At 39.2% G+C, this 21,971-nt stretch overlaps 3 protein-coding genes across 4 annotated transcripts; 2 read left to right on the top strand and 1 right to left on the bottom strand.

The window, feature by feature from the left end:
- Positions 1 to 2,615: 2,615 nt before the first annotated feature.
- LOC111779725 lies at positions 2,616 to 5,338 on the bottom strand. 2 transcript variants are annotated; one of them, XR_002812729.1, is made up of 3 exons: positions 4,924 to 5,338; positions 2,972 to 3,935; positions 2,616 to 2,905 (listed from the first exon to the last, which is right to left on the bottom strand). XR_002812729.1 is itself a non-coding variant. In XM_023659845.1 (2 exons), the coding sequence occupies exons 1-2, from the start codon at positions 5,083 to 5,085 to the stop codon at positions 3,369 to 3,371; spliced, it is 729 nt and encodes a 242-aa protein (XP_023515613.1). In that variant the 5' UTR covers positions 5,086 to 5,338; the 3' UTR covers positions 2,616 to 3,368. The 2 variants fall into 2 exon arrangements, 1 of the variants encoding a protein (XP_023515613.1); XM_023659845.1 differs by having other exon boundaries at positions 2,616 to 3,935.
- A 1,155-nt stretch (positions 5,339 to 6,493) lies between these two features.
- LOC111779849 (DExH-box ATP-dependent RNA helicase DExH3) lies at positions 6,494 to 15,037 on the top strand. Its single transcript, XM_023660021.1, has 19 exons — positions 6,494 to 7,078; positions 7,477 to 7,631; positions 7,735 to 7,822; positions 8,055 to 8,303; positions 8,886 to 8,981; positions 9,066 to 9,254; positions 9,349 to 9,508; positions 9,646 to 9,776; positions 10,196 to 10,369; positions 10,693 to 10,965; positions 11,076 to 11,270; positions 11,604 to 11,807; positions 11,960 to 12,029; positions 12,149 to 12,297; positions 12,690 to 12,998; positions 13,322 to 13,381; positions 13,509 to 13,661; positions 13,763 to 13,873; positions 13,981 to 15,037. The coding sequence occupies exons 1-19, from the start codon at positions 6,692 to 6,694 to the stop codon at positions 14,461 to 14,463; spliced, it is 3,636 nt and encodes a 1,211-aa protein (XP_023515789.1). The 5' UTR covers positions 6,494 to 6,691; the 3' UTR covers positions 14,464 to 15,037.
- Positions 15,038 to 16,074: 1,037 nt separating this feature from the next.
- Positions 16,075 to 20,840, top strand: LOC111779850 (protein DETOXIFICATION 16-like). The gene is made up of 8 exons (XM_023660022.1): positions 16,075 to 16,496; positions 16,589 to 17,133; positions 17,217 to 17,303; positions 18,345 to 18,401; positions 18,492 to 18,730; positions 18,836 to 18,954; positions 20,459 to 20,545; positions 20,622 to 20,840. Exons 1-8 carry the CDS (start codon positions 16,221 to 16,223, stop codon positions 20,679 to 20,681), a joined length of 1,470 nt encoding a protein of 489 aa, XP_023515790.1. The 5' UTR covers positions 16,075 to 16,220; the 3' UTR covers positions 20,682 to 20,840.
- The last annotated feature ends 1,131 nt before the right edge of the window (positions 20,841 to 21,971 follow it).

Below are 21,971 nucleotides of genomic sequence, written 5' to 3'. Positions count from 1 at the left end.
TCCAGATATCAACCAATATTTTAGCATAGTTCAACTGGTTAGATGGGTTGGAGCACTCGACCTCTAACACGAATCTTTACTCTCACAAGTATATGTATAGGTGCTTCTTCGAAAGAATAAATTCAAACACAACATGTCACGTTATACCTCCTTCACTCCCCCTTTACTTTTCTAGAATAATATTCACATTTCACGACTGATATCAACAATATTTGAGCATAGTTCAACTGATTAGATGGGTTCAAGCATTCGACCTCTAACACGAAGGGTTTTTTTTTTCTTAAAACATAAACCCTAGATTTCTTTGTGATTGAAAAGGTGGGAACTTTAACGTGTAAACCCTAAATTAAAATATGGGTTTTGTTCTTGACTACCTTAATTCAAATGGGTCTCACTCATTTCAAAGAATTAGTCAATAGAAAAAGAAAAAAAGAAGATGAGAATCATACCAGACTGTGTTGGAGTTGATTTTTTTGTGCAGATTTTATGGCAAAACTCAGTCTGTACCACACAGTACATTGAAAATTACTGTTTTTCAGCTGAATTGTTCCACTTTCTCGTGTGAGTGCCTAATTTGGGGTATTTTGATCTCGTGAGAAACGGTTGAATTTGCAGTAAAGAGAGGGAAAAAAGGAATCTCAAAGTATCTACTTTTTTTAACCATTCTCTGCCCCAAATTCTTCTCAAAGTTTGCTATAAATAGCCACCGTTTGTAGGGAGTCCTTTGGTAGGCACTCAATCATTCATCTTTTTCTTCTTCTTTTTCTTTGTTTATTACTTGTTCTTCGTTTGGGGGTGAAGGAGGAACATATAGGTGATATGTTGTTGACAGAAGATAGAGAGCACAGATGATGATATGCAATTTCTTTTGTTTTTGATAGACATTTTATGGATCACTACTGTGCATCTCACTCCATTTGTGCTCTCTATGCTTCTGTCATCACCTTCTTTGTCCACCTTCTTTAGCTTTGCTTTCCTTTTGCTGTCTCTTTTTTCTTGATTTGTAGTTAATTTTATGTATTGTTCTATGTAAAAGTCTTTTAAAACTCTCAAGCATTATCTTAAAGTTGTGAATTTGTGTCACTTGAGCAATTTGTAAGCTGATTGTCCTAAGAAATGAGCTGATTTCTTTGTTGGGTGTTTTGTGTTTTAGTTCAAATTGTGCAATTTTCAAGTCTTGTTTGGTAAGGGTTTTGAGTTTCACATTCTTGCAGCTTTTCTTCAACTTTCCCTTTTGATCATCAATGCTTTTGGTCCTCTAGTCCTGTAGATTGAGGTTTCATATCGGTTTGAGAAGGGAACGAACCATTTCTTATCAGAGTCAAGTCACTGGATGATGCAAGACACTAATCGGAGTAGGGCTAGACCCTCTCCATAGTATCTTGAGGGGAAGTTCGGAAGGAAAAGTTCAAAGAGACAATATCGGCTAATGGTCAAACGACCCATTTTTGGGTGAATTGAGCAAACAAAGGATCATAGATACACTTGATGTATTTGTATAAGATTAAACATTTCCATTCAAATGAGTTGATGATGTTGTTGTTCTTGTGTTTGGAAATGAATGCAGGAAATGATGAAGGGGTGCAGCATATCTTAATTACAAAGATGCTATATGCCATGAGATATTGAGAGATTAAAGGGAATATTCCTCAAAAGAGAAGCAAAAAAACGAGCCACACACACGGATCCTTCTCAGACATCTTGATCCAGTGGGTTTGAGACAAGATTGATATTAATGATCTACTAATGTTTCACCTTGTTATGCATGTGGATTAAGAGACATAATCCTAGTTAGTGTTCTTTGTTATGCATGAAGAAGGAGTTGTTTTTGTTGGTGGGTTGATGAGTAGCTAATGAGAGACAGTGACAGCCCTTTGTGTGTGTTCTTGGAGCAAATAAGAAGCACACAAAAGAGGAAAGATTCCACTTGACTTTGCCCTTGTGGTCTCCCCCCTCCACCCACTTTCATTCACTTAACTCATCTCCTTCATTCTAACATGTACCCAACTTTGGAATCATAATATTCAAACTGCCTTCTATTTTTCTTAATCAACATACATAAGGATCGAATCGGATGTTATGATTCATATCAGTATTTGTTTCGAGTCGATTTTCCTTTAGTCCTTGAAAATGTGATGAATGTATCGTTGAATCGAGCAACTCCAAGTCGAGGAAGCGCTCTGCGGAAGATCTAGGAATCAAAAAGCCCAACTATAGATCTCGTTCAAGAAATTCTCTTCGGTATACTTTAACTTTTACTATTGCCTTTTTGTTTTTTTCTCTCTCATCAAAGCAAATGGCAAGTTGTAGGTACACCTTAAAAGCTAAGATGGTAAAAGAACTTCTAGACATAAGCCAAGTAGGTTAGTACGAGATCTCACATTGATTGGAGAGGAGAACGAACCATTTAACCTCTCCCTAACAGACACATTTTAAAACCATAAAACTGACAGCAAGCGAACAATATTTGCTAGGGGTGGACTTGTTGTTAGCCTTTCGTCCATGGCCAAATCTATCGAATATCTACCTAAACGGCCAGTCAAACCAATTGGCAAATCATTTTTCTCATGCAAGAGGCAACCCAAAAGGTCCAGATATGAGTTTCCATATGTAACCAAAAATAAAAAGTGCTCCATTATCTAAGGCAAACGCCACAAAAACAACACCAATAACAGCGTGGTTCCACTCCAAGACTTGCACATATTAATATTCTTGGGCCACTCCAGAAAATATAGCTTGGAGATGGTGATAAGAGCGACAGCCCCAAATGGACATTGTCGAGTCAGAATCACATAGAAGGTGTTTGGCACTGCAGAGGGGGGCTTGTCAACGCCACCTTATTGGCTCTGCCAAAGCTGCTGCAGTGCGCTGTGGCACAGTGTTGTCAACCACAAAGCTTCCATGGCTGCATTTGGCCATATCATTGCTTTGTTACAAACAAACACATTCTGTTATGTTATTTTCATCTTACCTGGCGTCTCTCTGTCTCTGTCTCTGTCTCTGTCTTTGTGCTTCCACAATCAAAAGCAAATGTTACTGTTCTGCACAAATTAAGTGAATTCTATGAGACAAAACGTTACCAAATAACAGCAATAGCTTTACCTGTAATGGAAACATGATAAAGATGAAGAAGTAATCACTCTTTTGAATCGATAACCGTATACGAACGTATTCATTTCGTAGAGATGTTCAAATAGAAGCATTAGGAAGAAACACATTCAAATATATTACATTCCAAACTTGCTATATAGACAAGTTAATCAACTATGCTGTCTTCAACCATCAGGATATCAGCTTAAGCAATTATTTCTAATGACTATATGTTAATACATTCATAGAACTGCCTAGATCATGGGTATGATGAGATTTCAACACGACCCTTGACGAGTTGATTCGGGACGAGCATTGTCACCGTCGTCCCTCAGTGAGCGGGTGTGAAGCTTCCGTGTAAAACTGGTAGTTGTGTCCAAGAAATAGAGAACACATAACAAAATGCAGCAACAAGCAAACATAGGAATTGGCCCAAAAATCCAGAGGAAGAGAGGGAATGAGAAGTAGAATGCTCGCAAGCCAACGGACCAGAAGAAACTGCCTCGATTCAAGTTTCTGGCAACATATTGAATAGAGTCTTCTTGATCTCTCCATGTAGGAACGGTGGCCAAGAAACTTACATGAGCATAGTATCTTATTGACTGGACATTGCATAGAAAAGCAACAAGGAAGCATAGCAAGATTGAGAAGTACTTGATTGAAGTACAAAGGTCAGACTTGTTGCCATAAATTAAATGAAGTTTTGCATTACTCGTGTCCGATGAGCTGGTCACAAAAACACCAATTAACGAACAGAGAGTTATTGCTGTTGTGGCTAAAAGTGTAGATGCCATTATGTTGTTTCGTATTGTTTGAACAGCTAAAACACCATTCTTCACTGGATCCTGAAAATCAAACATCGATTCACATACAACACTCAAGCATGCAGGACAGAAATCTTAGAACTAAAGATATACAAAACTGTGTTAGTTATATGAAAATAACATGGAAAACCGTGATTCCTGTGAAAAGAAGTGGCTCATTTAATGGTGAACATCATGTTGGGATATCTACTTTAACGCAGCCATTGAGCTATGCACAAGTAGAGATTCATCTGAACGTCTAGATTGTTGTTGTAGAACTGAGCTTAGATAGACGCTAAGCGTAACAGCCCTAACCTACCACTAGCAGATATTGTCTTCTTTGAGCTTTTCCTTTTGGATTTCCCTCTCAAAAAACACATGTATTAGGGAGAGGTTTCTACACCAATGTGGGATCTCACACTATGTTAGAACTTTCGGTTTTCACGGGAACTTGTGGTTTCGCTGAAGAAAGACAATATCCACTCATGAAGATGATTTTCCCATGCTATCATCTTCATATGACCTCAAAAAAAGGCTTGTTGGCTTGAGAGTTCCTGTAGTTCTCATATGTGTATATCACGGCCCGAGGCCACCACTAGCAGATATTGTCTGCTTTGGCTCATTACGTATCGCCATCAGCTTCATGGGTTTTAAAACGCGTCTATTAAAGAGAGGTTTCCACACCCTTATAATGAATGTTTTGTTCCCCTCTCTCCAACCAACGTGGGATCTCACAATCCACCTCCAGTCGGGGGGACACTGGCCCAGTGTCCTCGCTGGCACAGCGCCCATAACCCATTCATCTATCTTTTTTCTCAAACACAATTCCATAACTACAACAGGGACCATAAGAGCACAAGAACAGAATCGAATCATTACCCAGCAGATTAGATACAATTTTCACATCAAAATTCTATTAACAAAGCACTTATTGCATAATTGTCTAGTTAGAAAAAGTTAATGTCAATGACGCACAATTTCCAATAACAATTCCCGCCCTCCAAAGAGATTATGAAACTCAGGAACTTACAGACATCATGCAAAGCACCCATTGGTGGCGGGACTCGGCGTTGAGGCCAATGACCGTCCGCCTAGGATGCCGAATAACGATAAAGACCAACCATGCGTGGTAGACAGTCAACAAAACGAGACCAAGTGGCACCAGCACAAAATCAATAGCAGCCTCCTCCATTGCAGCTCCACACTCAACTTTCTCTTCTCGCTTCTGATAATCGCTATCTCTAAACCATTTAAGCTAAAGGAGGCCCGAATAAGATAGACTGAGATTGAAGCAAAGGAGGTGCAAACCAGATCCTTCCTGGAAAAGCCAGTCGAGTAGTTCCTATCGAGAGGCTTCAATTCTCAGACAACGGAATCAGATCCAAGTCGCTCGCTCGAACAAGAATCGCCTATTTTTGATCGGGCAAGACGAATATGAAAAACGATTTGGCTTTAGAACCATCATGAAAAATTTCAGTTACTTATTTAATTAAAATATTTGTAATACAATTTATTTAATTTGATTGATTTAACATATATATATATATATATATTTGTATGCATGGTGTGACATTCGTACCCTTGGAGCAGTGGGACATCGATTGTGTGACACTTATTCAAATTCAGCAAATAAGTCAACAAATTCAGACGCGTATGCTCGAGTTTAGAGTCACGTTTTAGAGAAATGTTTTGGAAAACGTGAACGAAGAAATATGTTGAAAACAATTTGAAAAAAACAATGTTATAAGCTTAAAGCAATTAGGCAATAACGACAATTTTGATAGCATACAACCGAGGTAAGAAGAAGTGACAACTAGTCATATCCACTAGAGCACATTTTGGGACATTTTAGCCCTGACGGTGTGGGCTTAAATAGGTATGCGCCTGTGAACAACACGTCTTGAACAAGACCAGAACATCCGACGGGTGGCCATAGGCAATACGCCTTGGACAAGCATGACCGTACATATGGCATCCCTGTTAAACGTCTATAGTGTTGGTTTCGTGCTTAGATATGTATCAATGTGTATGATCAAATAATGAGGAAATTCGACACCAAGTAACATAGAGGTACATGAATGAAATAAGACCACATCCTAGTGAGAGAAATCTTGAGAATATAACGACCAAGAAATGCTTAACGAAAAAGAAAGTTACTACTTATATTAAGAGAAGTAGGTAACGTGACCATGTCGTATGGAAATGTCAAGGTCATCCAAATTCCGAATCCTAGACATGGAACATTACAGAGGTACTATGTATCCAACACGTTTCAATGCCTAAATACGGAATCATAGCAACAACGAGGGACCCAAACCCCTTGAGTTAACCATGGTCAACTCATAAAGTTTCTTCTCGTATTTGGGTTCGAAGCCAACAAGTTCAAGGGCTTTTATTGCACTTTCAAGCTATTTGGGCTCGGCCCATCAATCCAAATGTCATTTAATACTCGTTTTTGTTCCTAGGATAAATAATCAACTAAAGTATAGTTCAATCGAGATATCATAATTTTGATCGAAAGATGATAGGTTACATTTTTATTAAATTAGGTTAAGTTAATAAAGATTAGTAATAAAAAGAATAAAAAAATAATAGAAGAAACGATACCCTAAACAAAACCCTGGAATTACAGGTCGAAGGGGTTGAGCGTTGGAACGAACTAAACAAGTTCCGCGACAAGAACGTGGAGAACCAGCCTCATCTGCCTGCCCAAGCCGCTTCTCCAACTATCCAAAACCCCAATTTCAGAAAATGGTTTCCAACTTCTGCAACTAGAAACCATCACTTCCATCCCACCAATGCCTTACTCAACCTTCTTCAACGCCTATATCAGGACTTCCATGTCCCTCTCCCTCAGAACCACTTCATCGGCTCCGTTCTGCACAGCTTCAACGCGCTTCAGGCCTTGGTTTCCTCACCTTTTCACCCGGAACCTGTCCATGGGGTTTGTCAACTTGCAGTGCCGTCCAGGTTCCGTCACTGGTATTCGTTGTACGAGCCAATCCAAGTGGATTGAAGTTGCGTTCAGGGAGAAACAGCAGGACCATGTGAGGGGTTTTAAGCAGAGGAATCTTGCGTTTCCGTTTTTGCAGCATCAGTCCTGCTCCAATTATGGTCGGTTTGCGTATGATGATGTGTCTAGTGATGATTCTGATGTCGAATTTGGGTCTCCGCATGGGCAAATGGTATGTTTCTTTTGTTTGTTGAATTTCGAATGTTTACAGCTTTTACAGTTTATATAGAAAAAGAAACGGAAGTGTTATGGAATTTTATTTAGCTCCTCGAGACAAAGATTGGAGTTCGGTTTAATGATTTTAGTGTCGAAATGCCGAGAAAATTCACGGAGAATAAGAATGTCAATTAATGATTACCTTACGAACACTGAGTTAAGTAGCTAGCACAAAAATATATTGGCTGGATTTTGGAATTCCCTATAACTTTTACGAGCTTCAATTCCTGAAAAGTGGAATGGTTTCTTTACTTCTGGCAGTCGTGTTAGTTTATCATCTACTTTCTATTATTCATATTGACCACTTTCGGTCTTTTGGCTTTGTTCTTTATACATGTTGTTCATGATTTCCAGAATTCATCAACCCTTGAGAACGTAGATGAGTGGAAATGGAAGTTAACTATGCTTCTACGGAACAATGACGAACTAGAAGTAGTGTCAAGGGAGAAAAAGGATAGACGTGATTTTGATCAACTTTCAGCATTGGCAACCAGAATGGGTTTGCATAGGTATTTTCAACTTCATTGTTTTCGTTTGAATACTGTTTTTATATTTACTTCAGCTCATATATCATATGACGTTTATTGACGTTGTTTTCTATTACTTTGGCAGCCGTCAATATGCAAAAGTTGTTGTATTTAGTAAATACCCTCTGCCGAATTACAGGCCAGACCTGGATGATAAGCGACCACAGAGGGAGGTATTTATTTTTTCATTCCCAAATTTGCTAGAGTTCTTTCTACTTCATTTAGATCATGAATAATACAGCTTACTCTCTATTTAGTACTCAATCAGATGGTTTGCAATGCAATGAATATTGTTGTGAGGATTAGTATACTAATTAAGTATACCTTTTTCTTCCTTTTGTTGTTATTTATTTATTTTCTTTCCATCTTGAGTAATGAGTCATTCATATTCATTGTCATTTGCAGGTGGTCTTACCTTTTGGGGTCCAAACGGAAGTTGAAGGCCATCTAAGATTGTACCAATCTTCTCACCATTCTGTGACAAGAGGACGTTTCTCAAATAGTTACTTGTCAAAATCTGGCATTGCTGAAAACTGTGCTAACAATAATGGAGTGTTTGAGCACCAGGAACCTTCAACAACACAAAGTCTTGTCATGGAGAAAATTCTTCGCCGCAAAAGTTTGCAAATGAGGAATCAACAGCAAGATTGGCAGGTTTCTTTTTATCTTTTTATGTATTTAAATACAACCTTCTGTTAGAACGTAAAGTGTACATATTTTTATCATCGAGTTGTGAAGTCTCACTCAATCTATTTTAATTATAAACTTAAAATTTATGCATCCGCAGATGATCATTCTTGTTAACTAGGCCAGTGGTAGTTTCTTATGTGGTATTATTTTTTTGGAAATTACATAGAAGTTACATGGTAAGGCATCCTTCAACTATAGAACTAGTTTCAGAAAAATTGCCCATTTAAAATAGGTGAGGTACTTTTAGGGTCTAACACTACTTGAATTATCCCAGGAAACTGAGGCAGGCTGAAGGTTTTCTTGTATTTAAACTGTTCAATATTGATGGTGATGTCATGGATATGAAATTTCTCTATAATAGAAGAAACCAATCCCTCATTTCACATAAATACGTCCATAGTCCGATTACACGTTCAATCACATGTGATTCATAATTTTCTGCTGGTCCTTGTATTTGTATGGATCTCTTTCTTTTTGGAGTCGGCATTTCCTAACTAATCAATTTGTTGGAAGTTCTCGCTTGTTTGACATGTGATAATTCTCTAGGAATCTCTTGAGGGCCAAAAAATGATGGAATTTCGCAAAAGTCTCCCAGCATTTAAAGAGAGGGAAACATTGTTGAAGGCCATTTCAGAGAATCAGGTACCCAAATATGCCAAATGATTAGTACAATTCACTCTAGTATAAACTTATCATTATGAATTGACTTAAAGAGATGATATGCAGGTAGTTGTTGTCTCTGGTGAAACTGGTTGTGGGAAAACCACGCAGCTTCCTCAGTATATATTAGAATCTGAGATTGAAGCTGCTCGTGGAACTTCTTGTAGTATTATCTGTACTCAGCCTAGACGTATTTCTGCCATGTCTGTTTCTGAAAGAGTTGCTGCAGAACGTGGAGAGAAACTGGGAGAGTCTGTAAGTTGCAGAATTGATGTTTTTATTTTTTTACTTTTCTGGGTAAGATTTTGACTTACTAAATACTTGAGTCTTTTTTTTCTTTTCTTGGAAGGTTGGTTATAAAGTTCGGCTGGAGGGTATAAAAGGAAGGGACACTCGTCTTCTCTTTTGCACCACTGGTGTACTACTGAGAAGATTGCTTGTTGATAGAAATTTGAAAGGTGTAACTCATGTTATTGTTGATGAGATTCATGAACGTGGAATGAATGAAGGTAATATTAAAATATTAAGATATTGTACCTTGGATTAATTTTTTGAAAATTTTTATGAAATGAACCAAGTTATATCTTTATATTTTAATGAAGGTGACTTGAAGATTTAGATTAACCAGCTTATGTCTTTCTACCAGATTTTCTTGTGATTGTCCTGAAAGATCTTCTTCCTCGACGGCCAGATTTGAGGTTGATCTTAATGAGTGCAACTCTAAATGCAGAACTTTTTTGTTCTTATTTTGGGGGTGCTCCAACAATGCATATTCCTGTAAGTTTATATCAATTATAAGCTTTAATGGACAAAAATGAATGGAAATATCTTCTTTGCTCCCCCCGCCCACAGTTGTTTCTGAGTTGGGTTTTCGTGTTCAAGATTCAAATTTCTATCTTTACTCTTACCATTTGCGTTATAATTAAGAAATGGGTGGAACAAGCGTATATTTTTCCTTGATGCTAGGTTCCTCTCTTTCTATTTTGTTTTAAATAAAACCTGGGAAAATGGTATTGCTCTTCCGTTGAGCAATTTTTTTCTCTTTATTATATGAATCATTTTAGTGGATTCTTGTACGGTAGATTGCACCTCTTCTGGTGATCATGGCTAACTGGTTACTGTTGGGCGAGCTAAATGAGTCCATTAAACATAATGCTCACAGGAGTAAACTTTCTTCTAACCCATTCTATTTTCAGGGTTTTACATACCCAGTTCGTGCACACTTTTTGGAGAATATTCTAGAGACGACTGGCTATCGATTGACTCCATATAATCAAATTGATGATTATGGTCAAGAAAAGGCATGGAAAATGCAAAAACAAGCTCAAGCTCTAAAGAAAAGGAAGACTCAGATTGCTTCATCTGTTGAGGTATAATACATTCTCCCTCTCGTCAATTTGATTTTGATGGTACCTCTAGTAAGGAAATTTTAGGGATAATATTTGAACGATCTAGCTTCTCTGTGAGTTGGTGGAATCTGCAAGCAGGTAGTAGGATACTGTCTTCAGAAAAAACCATGAGACGAACGAATTAACAAATTGAGATTGTATTCTAATTACACTTGGTAGTAAGTAAAATATATAAAGTAGGACCAAGATATCGTCATTGATGAAAATTCCAGCAGCAGATGACTCGTTCTTATTTTCTCTATTTTTTTTTTCTGCACATGCTAAACCTTCTTGTTTTGACACAGGATGCATTTGAGGCGTCTAACTTTTTAGCATACAGTCCTCGAACTCAGGAGTCCCTATCCTGTTGGAATCCTGATTCAATTGGTTTCAACCTCATTGAGCATGTCCTTTCTTACATTGTCAAGAGGGAGAGGGCAGGTGCTATACTAGTTTTTATGACCGGATGGGATGATATAAACTCTTTAAAAGACCAGCTCCAGTCACATCCTTTATTAGGGGATCCTAGCAGAGTTTTGATCCTTGCATGTCATGGTTCGATGACCAGCTCTGAGCAGGTAACTGTTTTACTTGTACATGTGATTGCCAATTGGCATCTTTGAATTTGAGAGCTTCCTTTCATCTGACAATGACCTTTTTGTATACATTTTATCATCTATTGAAACAGAAATTGATATTTGATAAACCTGAAGATGGAGTTAGGAAAATAGTCCTAGCTACGAACATGGCAGAGACTAGTATCACCATCAATGACGTGGTTTTTGTTGTTGACTGCGGAAAAGCAAAGGAAACATCCTATGATGCTTTAAATAACACTCCTTGTTTGCTTCCATCCTGGATCTCCAAGGCTGCCGCGCGTCAAGTAAGAATAATTTGGTAGCTCTTTATTTTGTACGTTGGTTCTGCCATTCCAAACTCATATCCTAGTAACTTCATAGATTTTTTCTTTACCATAAAATTTTGAATCAAACGTGCAAGTCTTAAACTGAATCACAACAGTAAAAAAAAAAAAAAAAAAAAAAAAAAAAAAAGGAATTCAGTCAATCCCTACCTTTCTCACCTTTCTAGGTTGCTTCGGAAATAAAAGAAATGGATTCCCGTTGTACTGAATTTAGTGTTGCGCTTTGGTTTGTGGATAATTTAATAACATTTGCATCAATCACTGACTTGATTGACCCCTTCCCCCACCAACCAGAGAAGAGGTAGAGCTGGTCGTGTTCAACCTGGTGAATGTTACCATCTCTATCCCAGATGCGTGTATGATGCTTTTGCTGATTATCAACTGCCAGAACTTTTAAGGACCCCGTTACAGTCTTTGTGTTTGCAAATCAAGAGTCTGCAACTTGGAAGTATATCAGAGTTCCTATCAAATGCATTGCAGCCGCCAGAGCCTTTATCAGTAAGTCCAACTTTATTGAGCTTCTCAGTATTATAGTTGTGATATGGAAGAAAAATTTGATGGGCGTTTTCTGTCCAACTTCTCGGAATTTATGCTTCCACTGAATATTGTTTGTATTCCACCTTGCTTATGTGTTGTTTTGCCCCTTGAAGGTTCAAAATGCCATAGACTATTTGAAGACAATTGGAGCTCTAGATGAGAAAGAAAATCTGACAGTTCTTGGTGTGGATTCTGTCCTCTCTTTCCTTGTGTTGGAAACATAATTCGAAATATTTCTACTGTTATTTGTTCTTACTTCTAGAAAGGGTAGAAGTCTTGAACTCTGTTTTCTCATCCTGCAGGGCAACACTTATCAGTTCTTCCAGTTGAGCCTAAACTGGGAAAAATGCTTATATTAGGAGCTATTTTCAACTGTCTTGATCCCATTATGACTATTGTTGCTGGTCTTAGTGTGAGAGATCCTTTCCTCATGCCATACGATAAAAAGGATGTAAGTTTTCTAACACATAATTCTAAACCATTTATTTATTTATTTTCATAACGGGGAGTTAGAGCTTTGCCCCCCCTATACACGGGTTCTTGCGTGTACCTGAGGCTCGGGCGTAGGGAGAAATCTTATATTTTTGGGTATTAAGCTCACCCGAAGATTCGAATTTGTGACCGCCGATATAACCAAGAGACCCCAAGCCCTTGCCAATGGGGCTGCCCCTAGGGGGCAAAAAAGCATTCATTGTTTACTTCATGAGAAGCTGTTTTATCTGGAGTGGCTGTTACAAACCTAATTTGTTACAACCATCTGTTAAAACATAATTAAAATGTTTATATCAACCATTATGAAATAGAAGAATTGATTTTAATTGGGATCCTTTTCTCCTGATTCAGTTAGCCGAGTCAGCAAAAGCACAGTTTGCTGCACGTGATTGCAGTGATCATCTTGCCTTAGTTCGAGCTTATGAGGGTTGGAGAGATGCCGAAAGGCAGCAAGCCGGTTATGAGTACTGTTGGAGAAACTTTCTCTCCATGCAAACTCTCAGAGCCATCGACTCTCTGAGGAAGCAGTTCTTCTTTTTGCTAAAGGACACTGGTCTAGTTGATTTTGATGCAGAAAACTTCAACAACTCGAAGCCCGATGGGCACTTAATCCGTGCAGTCATCTGTGCTGGTTTGTTTCCTGGAATTTGCTCTGTTGTGGTAAGCTATGTTTTTTTAATTTTGATCCCCCCATGCTTCAGTTTTTTACTTGAAAGTTGCAATAGCTTGGGCTATTGTTTTCTAGGCCAATTTGAAGTTCCAATGGGCAAAATAAATGATTATATCAATTTCATGAAATTGCCTGATTTATAGCTTTAATTCATTTGAAGTTCTTTTTTCTTTTTTGAAAAAAAAAAAAAACCTATATAATTATAATTATAATTATAATTATCCTTGTTCAGAATCTTATGCAACAGACTGATAACTTCTTAAGCTTTAATAATCTAAGTTAGGTAGGCACTGATTAGAATAATTTTGAACAGAACAAAGAGAAATCAGTAGCTTTGAAGACAATGGAAGATGGACAGGTTATGCTATACTTGGTAAGATTTTCTCATTAAGCTCCTTCCAATTCACTTTACCATATTATTGAATGGAGGGTGTTCAGCATTAAGAAAAACAATTCACTTGCTTCTTCTTCTTCTTATTATTTTTTCTCTAATTGAACAGAACTCAGTTAATGCTGGCTATTCAAAAATCCCCTACCCATGGCTGGTGTTTAATGAAAAGGTGAAGGTCAACTCAGTCTTTCTTCGGGATTCTACCGGGGTTTCTGACTCTATCCTTCTTTTATTTGGAGGACATGTTTCGAGAGGAGGACTTGTACGTGTTTCTGTTCTGAACTTTGCTTCAGCATATTACTCTTTCACCATTTCTTTTCAAAAACTGAAACCTATGCATAACCAATTATTTAAATTTTATAGGATGGTCACCTCAAAATGCTGGATGGTTATTTGGAGTTTTTCATGAAACCTGCATTGGCCGAGACTTATTTGAGTCTTAAAACGGAGCTTGATGAGCTTGTTCATCAAAAGGTAAATTATTTTTTTGTTCCAATTTTCCCTTTACTCCGCCACATCTCTTAATCCAAGTCGTGATGGATGCTGTTGTCCTCTTATCACTTTGTGTTTTCTTTCTGCAGCTTTTGAATCCAAAGTTAGATATGCAGCCACACAATGAACTACTATCAGCAATAAGGTTGTTGGTATCGGAGGATCGCTGTGAGGGTAGGTTTGTCTTTGGTCGTCATGTGCCTGTACCATCAAAAAAAGCGACGAACGACGGTCCACCTCGACAGAAAAATGGCGATGGAGCTGGAGGCGATAATTCCAAGAGTCAGCTTCAGACCCTACTCCTGAGAGCTGGACATGATGCGCCAACTTACAAAACCAAGCAACTAAAAAACAACCAATTCCGATCCACTGTTATCTTCAACGGATTGAACTTCGTTGGCCAACCATGTGGTAGCAAGAAACTCGCAGAAAAAGATGCAGCTGCTGAGGCTCTACTATGGCTACAAGGCGAGACACAGTCATCTTCCCAAGCTATCGATCATGCTTCCTTACTTCTCAAAAGGAGCAAAAGGAAAAACGACAGAACATCTCGTAGCGCCAAATGGAGTTAATTGGACAGAAGGAGTACAAAAACCCGACAATCGTGAATGGCTGTTCAACTCGCTCATGTTTGAAGCCTTCGACATTCAAGACCGAGGAGATCAACTTTCTAGCCTGGCTAGGCAAACAGTCCAATCTAGTTCAATCGCTACTACTAAACCTTGGCATGGAAACGAGGTGACCTTGAACAACCATCAATTTACCAGACAGAGTAATTATGTAGACGATGGTCAATCGCTGCTTGAGAAACTGCTATTGTATGTGATGCCCCACATCGATTACTTCTGCTTAAGGGCTCAGCAGAAGCCAATTCTTCAGTTTCTACACAGGCCAAGGGGACAGCCAACGCCCTCAAAAGCTGCGGCAGACCTGGGCGCCTGGCCATATAATCCGCTTGTCCACCATATATTTTCCTGGTGGCCTAACATATTCTCCAACATTAATCCTTTAATGTTATACAAAAAGGGTTTTATTCATTTTTAGAAAATTTAAATTTATAGAGATTCAAGCAAATATATATGTTTGTTATCAAATTGAATTTGAATAGTCATTCAAAAATTTATGGTCAAAGCTGGTCGGTTACTGGCAATGATTAAACCCAAAAAAATGAGGAAAAATAAACTCATTTTCCTCATTTTTTTAATATTTTTTTATGGTTATTGATATATGTATTTAAAGTGATGATTTATTATTTTAAATAATTTAATTTTAAAGTTTCATAAAGAAATTCGTAATGTTTCCATCATATCTATAATTCTTTTCGTACATAAATTCGAGCTATAGCCAACCTGTCACGTCCACCACTAAACCACCAATATTTTAATATATTTTCTTTGACAAAAATGTAAAAAAAAAAGAACATAGGACAATATGCTTTTTTTTTCGTGTCACACTTAATTATTTTTAAATAAAATTGTGTTAAATTACAAATTTGTACTCTATGACGAGAACCCGACCATCCTAGACTACCCAATTCAATTACAAAAGTTGGGTTGGGAACCCGGGACTTTCTTTTTTTAGTTTAGGTTGGATTAAATTTTTAAAAAACAAAAAATTCGGGTTTGTTCTTGGGTTGACATTGTTTTAGTTGGTCAACCCTACAAACTCAAAATAGGCTTACCATATTATTACAAAAATTAAGAATATTTTATGTTTGTAATTGAGGTTTAGTGATACATCATAACTTGTGAATATTTGATAAGGACAAGACGAGAATAAAGAATACAATATCTATCTCTCACTTTCGAGAAATATTTTTCCACGCTTTCCTCATTCCCTACTTAAAAAGCTGATTCTTCATTTGGTTGGAAAGTGAGTCTTTACAGGTCCACAAAAAACCTTTTTGGGAACTTAGAGCTTAAATGAACATTCATGGTAGTAGAGATACCTTTATCCATTTAATGCTCGAGTTAGATGGATCTCCCATCAATGGAGGTTCATTTATAACCAAAATCATAGCTCAAATTAGTGAGTTAAGTCAGACAGCAACCCGAAAATGTGGGAGAGATTGTTGATATTAAGGAAAGAGAAATAGATAAAAAAAGACTTTCAAAGAACAAAAGATGAATGGCTAAGCTATCGTCAATTTTGGCAGAGCTCAATTCGTTGAAACATATCAACGGGTTTGAATCTCCGCCCGACATAAACATGGATATAATAATCATCAATAACAACCATTCATCAAGAAGCCAACTCCAAATTTTCCACCGCTTACCACTTTCACACCTCTATTTGTAGCCTTCAAGGCCTCCTCCTCTGTTCGTGAGCGATGGCGAAAGATTCGAGCTCGTCGTTGAACTCGCCTCTTCTTCACATTTCTGAAGATGGGTTGAATTCAAATGATAAGAACAATAGAAGGAAACAACAAGTAGCTGAGGAAGTAAAGAAGCAGCTATGGCTAGCAGGGCCTTTGATATTGGTCAGTCTTTTACAATATTGTTTGCAAATGATTTCCGTCATGTTTGTGGGTCATCTTGGCGAGTTGCCTCTTTCTGGTGCTTCCATGGCGACTTCTTTTGCAACAGTGACTGGTTTCAGCTTATTGGTGAGTTGGGTTTCTGTTTGTTTCTCGAGAAAAACATGTTTTCTTGGTCAGCTATGTTTGTTAAAAGGGTGTTTATTTGATTATATGAACAGATGGGGATGGCTAGTGCTTTAGATACATTTTGTGGCCAATCCAATGGTGCTAAGCAATATCATATGCTGGGTATTCATATGCAGCGAGCAATGTTTGTTCTTTTGATTGTGAGTATACCTCTTGCTGTTGTTTGGGCTAACACAGGAGAGATTCTGAAAGCACTTGGCCAAGATGCTGAGATATCAAGAGAAGCTGGGAAATATGCTATTTCAATGATTCCAAGCCTTTTTGCATATGGTTTACTTCAATGTTTGAACAGATTCTTACAGACCCAGAACGTTGTTTTTCCTATGGTGATGTGTTCTGGAATAGCAGCTTTGCTTCACATACCCATTTGTTGGATCTTGATATTCAAAGTTGGGCTTGAAATTCGAGGAGCTGCTATTGCTAACTCCATCTCTTATTGGCTTAATGTGTTGATGTTGATACTTTATGTTAAGCTTTCTTCTTCATGTTCGAAGTCTTGGACGGGGTTTTCAGTGCAGGCGTTTCATAACATCCCTTACTTCCTTAAGCTTGCAATTCCTTCAGCTTGCATGGTTTGGTAATTTTCACTTCATTATTACTCCTTTTGTTATCATTATAAAGTTGTATTTGTCTCATAATGTTTAACCAAATGCTCAACAGCTTGGAAATGTGGTCGTTTGAGTTGATCGTTCTTTTGTCTGGGCTTCTACCAAATCCTAAACTAGAGACATCAGTGCTTTCTATCAGGTGAATAACACGCATCAGTTCTACTTATGGAGTGAGCTTTTTTCTTTTTTTCTACCGCTAGTAGATATTGTCCTCTTTGGACTTTCTCTTTCGAGCTTCTCCTCGAGGTTTTTAAAATGTGTGAGCTATGGAGAGGTTTTCACATACTTATAACGAATGCTTTGTTCTACTCCCCAACTGATGTGCTGGGTCTCGAAGGTGGGTGGATTGTGAGATCCCACATCGATAAGGGAGTGAGTGCCAGCGAGGACACTGGGTCTCGAAGGGGGGTGGATTGTGAGATCCTACATCGATTGGAGAAGGGAACGAGTGTCAGAGAGGACGCTGGGTCCTAAATGGGGGTGGATTGTGAGATCCCACGTCGATGGAAGAAGGGAATGAGTGCCAGCGAGGACACTAGGCTCTGAAGGGAGGTGAATTATGAGATCCCACATCGATGGAAGAAGGTAACGAGTGCCAGCGAGGACACTGGGCCTTGAAGGGGGTGAATTATGAGATCTCCCACATCGATGGAAGAAGGGAACGAGTGCCGGCGAGGACACTAGGCCCTGAAGGGAGGTGAATTGTGAGATCCCACATCGATGGAAGAAGGTAACGAGTGCTAGCGAGGACACTGGGCCCTGAAGGGGGTGAATTGTGAGATCTCCCACATCGATGGAAGAAGGGAACGAGTGCCGGAGAGGACACTGGGCCCTGAAGGGGAGTGAATTGTGAGATCTCCCACATCGATGGAAGAAAGGAACGTGTGCCAGCAAGGACACTGGACCCTGAAGGGGGGTGAATTGTGAGATCACACATCGATGGAAGAAGGGAACGAGTGCCAGCAAGGACGCTGGGCCCTAAAGGGAGTGGAGTGTGAGATCCCACATTAGTTGGGGAAGAAAACGAAACATTCTTTATAAGGGCGTGGAAACCTCTCCCTACCAGATCCGTTTTATAAACCTTGAGGGAAACTCCAAAGAGGACAATATCTACTAATGGTCGGCTTGGACGGTTACATCTAGCCACCTCTAGCTTCACTAACCCACATGTCTCTACCAGTCTTAATACAGCTGCAACAGTTTGGATGATCCCATTTGGTATGAGTGGTGCAGGAAGGTAAACTTCAAACAATTTCTTCCATCTTTCCTGAATTTCTAAACTAAAGACTTTGCTTCACTAACCCATGTTTCTATCTCATTTGGTTAGCACCCGAGTCTCAAATGAACTAGGAGCTGGCCATGCAGGAGCAGCCAAGCTAGCTGGATGTGTAGTAGTGACAATGGCCACCATTGAGGGGCTACTGCTTGGAACTACCTTGATTCTTATCCGTAATGTTTGGGGGTATGCTTATAGCAACGAACCAGAAGTGATTGAATACGTAGCCAGCATGCTTCCTATAGTTGCTGTTTCCAGCTTCCTCGATGGACTTCAATGCGTGCTTTCAGGTTCTCATTTTATTATAGGCCTGCAGTCTGTCATGACTTGACTTAGTGTCTGCACTGCTATGATCTTCTAAAGGCTCTACTTGTTTGTGCATAAATACAATGCAGGCATTGCTAGAGGTTGTGGTTGGCAGAAGATTGGTGCCTTTGTCAATCTTGGATCATATTATATTGTGGGAATCCCATCTGCAGTTTTTCTTGCTTTTCTTTTGCACATTGGTGGACGGGTAAACAGCGTCGTTAATTCCGAGCTAAATTATACGAATCAAATACCTTTATTAGTTCAAAAGTTTCTTGACCTTTTATAAATGTTTCAAAACTAGCATAGGAGTAGAAAGCTCTTAGAACTTCGGATGGAAATTGGGACTTGAAACGTTATGGTGACCCAAATTTCCTTTCTGGGTTTTTTCCACTGTTCCGAACAATTCGTTCCTGGGCCTTGTACATACTGCCTGTTACACTATGGGAGCTGGTTGTCACAATCGCACTTTGATGGCAGTGGACTTGCGATTGTGCGGTACTAACTTCCCAACAACAAGTGAGTTAAGCCTATTCGTTCTTGTGTCGCCTAGGGCCAAGTGACGTATGCTCGAGCCTCTGGCCCTGGTTCAAGGAGAAAGTTTTAGAAAACGGGGGCAGAGAGATTTCGAAAGAGAGTTTTGAAAGCAAGATTTGAGAAATTGGAAATTGCGTTATATGGAAATGTAAGCAAAAAGGCAACAACAATGGCTTACTGCATATAACTATCGGGTAGGAAGAAGTTGACAACTAGTCATATCCCCCTATAGTACATTTTGGGGCATTTTAGCCCTTGCAGGTGTAGACATGATTTTGGTGAACGGTCATACACTCTCATATTGACCCAATATGGAATGGTAAAGACCTATCTAGGATGAAAGCATGTAAAAGGGGTTTGGAACGAGCATGCAACCATGGACAACACGNGGGATGCCGAAGGCAGGGCTAGTGACTGGAGTGAAGTCGTAACAAGGTAGCCGTACTGGAAGGTGCGGCTGGATCACCTCCTTTTCAGGGAGAGCTAATGCTTGTTGGGTATTTTGGTTTGACACTGCTTCACACCTAAAACGAAACGAGCTACATGTAAGTTAAACTTGGAGATGGAAGTCTTCTTTCGTTTCTCGATGGTGAAGCTACCAAGCTCATGAANTGCGGCCATTGACAACACGCCTTGGACATGCATGACCGTGACACTAGTCATGCCTNGTGAATTCGTTCCCGGGCCTTGTACACACCGCCCGTCACACTATGGGAGCTGGCCATGCCCGAAGTCGTTACCTTAACCGCAAGGAGGGGGATGCCGAAGGCAGGGCTAGTGACTGGAGTGAAGTCGTAACAAGGTAGCCGTACTGGAAGGTGCGGCTGGATCACCTCCTTTTCAGGGAGAGCTAATGCTTGTTGGGTATTTTGGTTTGACACTGCTTCACACCTAAAACGAAACGAGCTACATGTAAGTTAAACTTGGAGATGGAAGTCTTCTTTCGTTTCTCGATGGTGAAGCTACCAAGCTCATGAACTTATTATCCTAGGTCGGAACAAGTTGATAGGATCCTCTTTTTTATGTCGTCATGTCCGAAATTCTAACGGATTTCTACTCTAAAGATAATTTTGAAATGGGTTTGGTCTGAAAGAACAAAGTTCTCAGACATTTTTTTATAACTTATTCCTTAATCTTTCCGAATTCTTTTTAAAATCTTTGTTTTCCCTACTTAGGGGCTGTGGTTTGGCATCATTTTGGCACTCATTTTCCAAGCATTTTCTCTTGCTATCATTGCTATCCGCACAGATTGGGACCAAGAAGTACAATTCCTAACTCAAAATCTCTACTTTATTCCCTAAATCTGATGTTTCTAATGTGTTTGTTTGTGCTATTCAGGCAAAGATTGCTACAGAAAGAGTTTATGACTCAACAATTCCAGAGAATGTTGTGTCATGAAAGTAGAGTTTCTTGGTGGAGGAGCTTTGTGATTGGTCATCTCTTGTATTGAACTCTACTCTCTTTTCAAAATCAATGAATTGTGGAGGCCAACCCTCATTGATTCATTTTTGTAGCATGACTCTTGGGCAATATTAGCTGATGGTTCTTTCACTTCAACTTGATTTCTCAATCTCCATGTGTTTATATTTTGTTCGGTTTTGGTTAAATTATAAATTTGGTTCCTATAATTTGAGAATTCAACTCGAAGTTATGATTTAGCTGACTCTCTCCCTTCCTATTTCATGTGAAGTCGGGGCGGGAGGCTCGTTGGGGTAGATCTATTATCTCTAATTGGTAGCCTCCTCACCTATCTTCAGAAGGAAACACATAGTTGAGGAAGTAAGAATGTAACAGCCTAAACCCACCGCTTGTAGATATTGTCCGCTTTGGCCTGTTACGTATCACTGTAAAGTCTTACGATTTTAAAACGCGTCTACTAGAGAGAGGTTTCCACACCCTCCCTTATAAGGAATGCTTCGTTTCCCTTTCCAACCGATGTGGGATCTCAAACTCCACCCCCTTGGGGGGTAGTGTTCTTGCTGGCACACCCCCGATGTTTAGCTCTAATAGTATTTGTAACAGCCCAAGCCTACTGCTAGTAGATATTGTCCTCTTTAGGCTTTCCCTTTAGGAAGTTTCCACACCTTTATGAAGAATGTGTCGTTCTCCTCCCCAACCGATATGGGATCTCACAATCCATCTCCTTGGAGGTCCAGCGTCCTCGCTGGCACACCGTTCGAAACCTAGCTCTAATACCATTTGTAACAGTCCAAGTCCACCACTAGCTGATAGAGTCCTCTTTGGACCCTTTCGAGCTTCCTCTCAAGGTTTTAAAACGTGTCCTCTAGGGAGGAGTTTCCACACCCTTGTTACAAATGGTATAAGACCTAGACACCGAGCAGTGTGCCAGCGGAAACGAAACGTTCCTTATAAGGGTGTAGAAACCTCTTCCTAGTAGACGCATTTTAAAACCTTGAGGGAAAGCCCGAAAGAAAAAACCCAAAGAGGACAATAACTACTAGCAGTAGACTTGGGTTGTTATAGTTACAGTGATACATGAACAACCTAATACATGTATTTATCAAATGAATCTTACTCAAAATTTGCATGTACCGCCTTATTAATGATGGATTAAGTTTATTCATTAACCATTTCCAACCAGACTACCCATAATCAAACAGATCAAATCAATAATAAGAAAAGAAAGTTAGCCAACCAAACACATAAAAGGTATAAAGCGAATATGTT

Source organism: Cucurbita pepo, chromosome LG18 (genome assembly GCF_002806865.2).
Source record: "Cucurbita pepo subsp. pepo cultivar mu-cu-16 chromosome LG18, ASM280686v2, whole genome shotgun sequence".
Taxonomy (NCBI): Eukaryota; Viridiplantae; Streptophyta; class Magnoliopsida; order Cucurbitales; family Cucurbitaceae; genus Cucurbita; species Cucurbita pepo.
The sequence above is the reverse complement of the archived record's forward strand: the minus strand, read 5'-3'. Positions and strand labels throughout refer to the sequence as shown.

Coding starts and splice junctions, on each gene's coding strand:
- LOC111779725 (XM_023659845.1), bottom strand. CDS start 5,085: ATGGAGGAGGCTGCTATTGATTTTGTGCTGGTGCCACTTGGTCTCGTT. Junction 3,936..4,923: donor GGGTGCTTTGCATGATGTCT/GTAAGTTCCTGA, acceptor TTTGATTTTCAG/GATCCAGTGAAGAATGGTGT.
- LOC111779849 (XM_023660021.1), top strand. CDS start 6,692: ATGCCTTACTCAACCTTCTTCAACGCCTATATCAGGACTTCCATGTCC. Junction 7,632..7,734: donor ACCAGAATGGGTTTGCATAG/GTATTTTCAACT, acceptor TTACTTTGGCAG/CCGTCAATATGCAAAAGTTG. Junction 7,823..8,054: donor ATAAGCGACCACAGAGGGAG/GTATTTATTTTT, acceptor TGTCATTTGCAG/GTGGTCTTACCTTTTGGGGT.
- LOC111779850 (XM_023660022.1), top strand. CDS start 16,221: ATGGCGAAAGATTCGAGCTCGTCGTTGAACTCGCCTCTTCTTCACATT. Junction 16,497..16,588: donor TGACTGGTTTCAGCTTATTG/GTGAGTTGGGTT, acceptor TTATATGAACAG/ATGGGGATGGCTAGTGCTTT. Junction 18,731..18,835: donor ACTTCAATGCGTGCTTTCAG/GTTCTCATTTTA, acceptor AATACAATGCAG/GCATTGCTAGAGGTTGTGGT.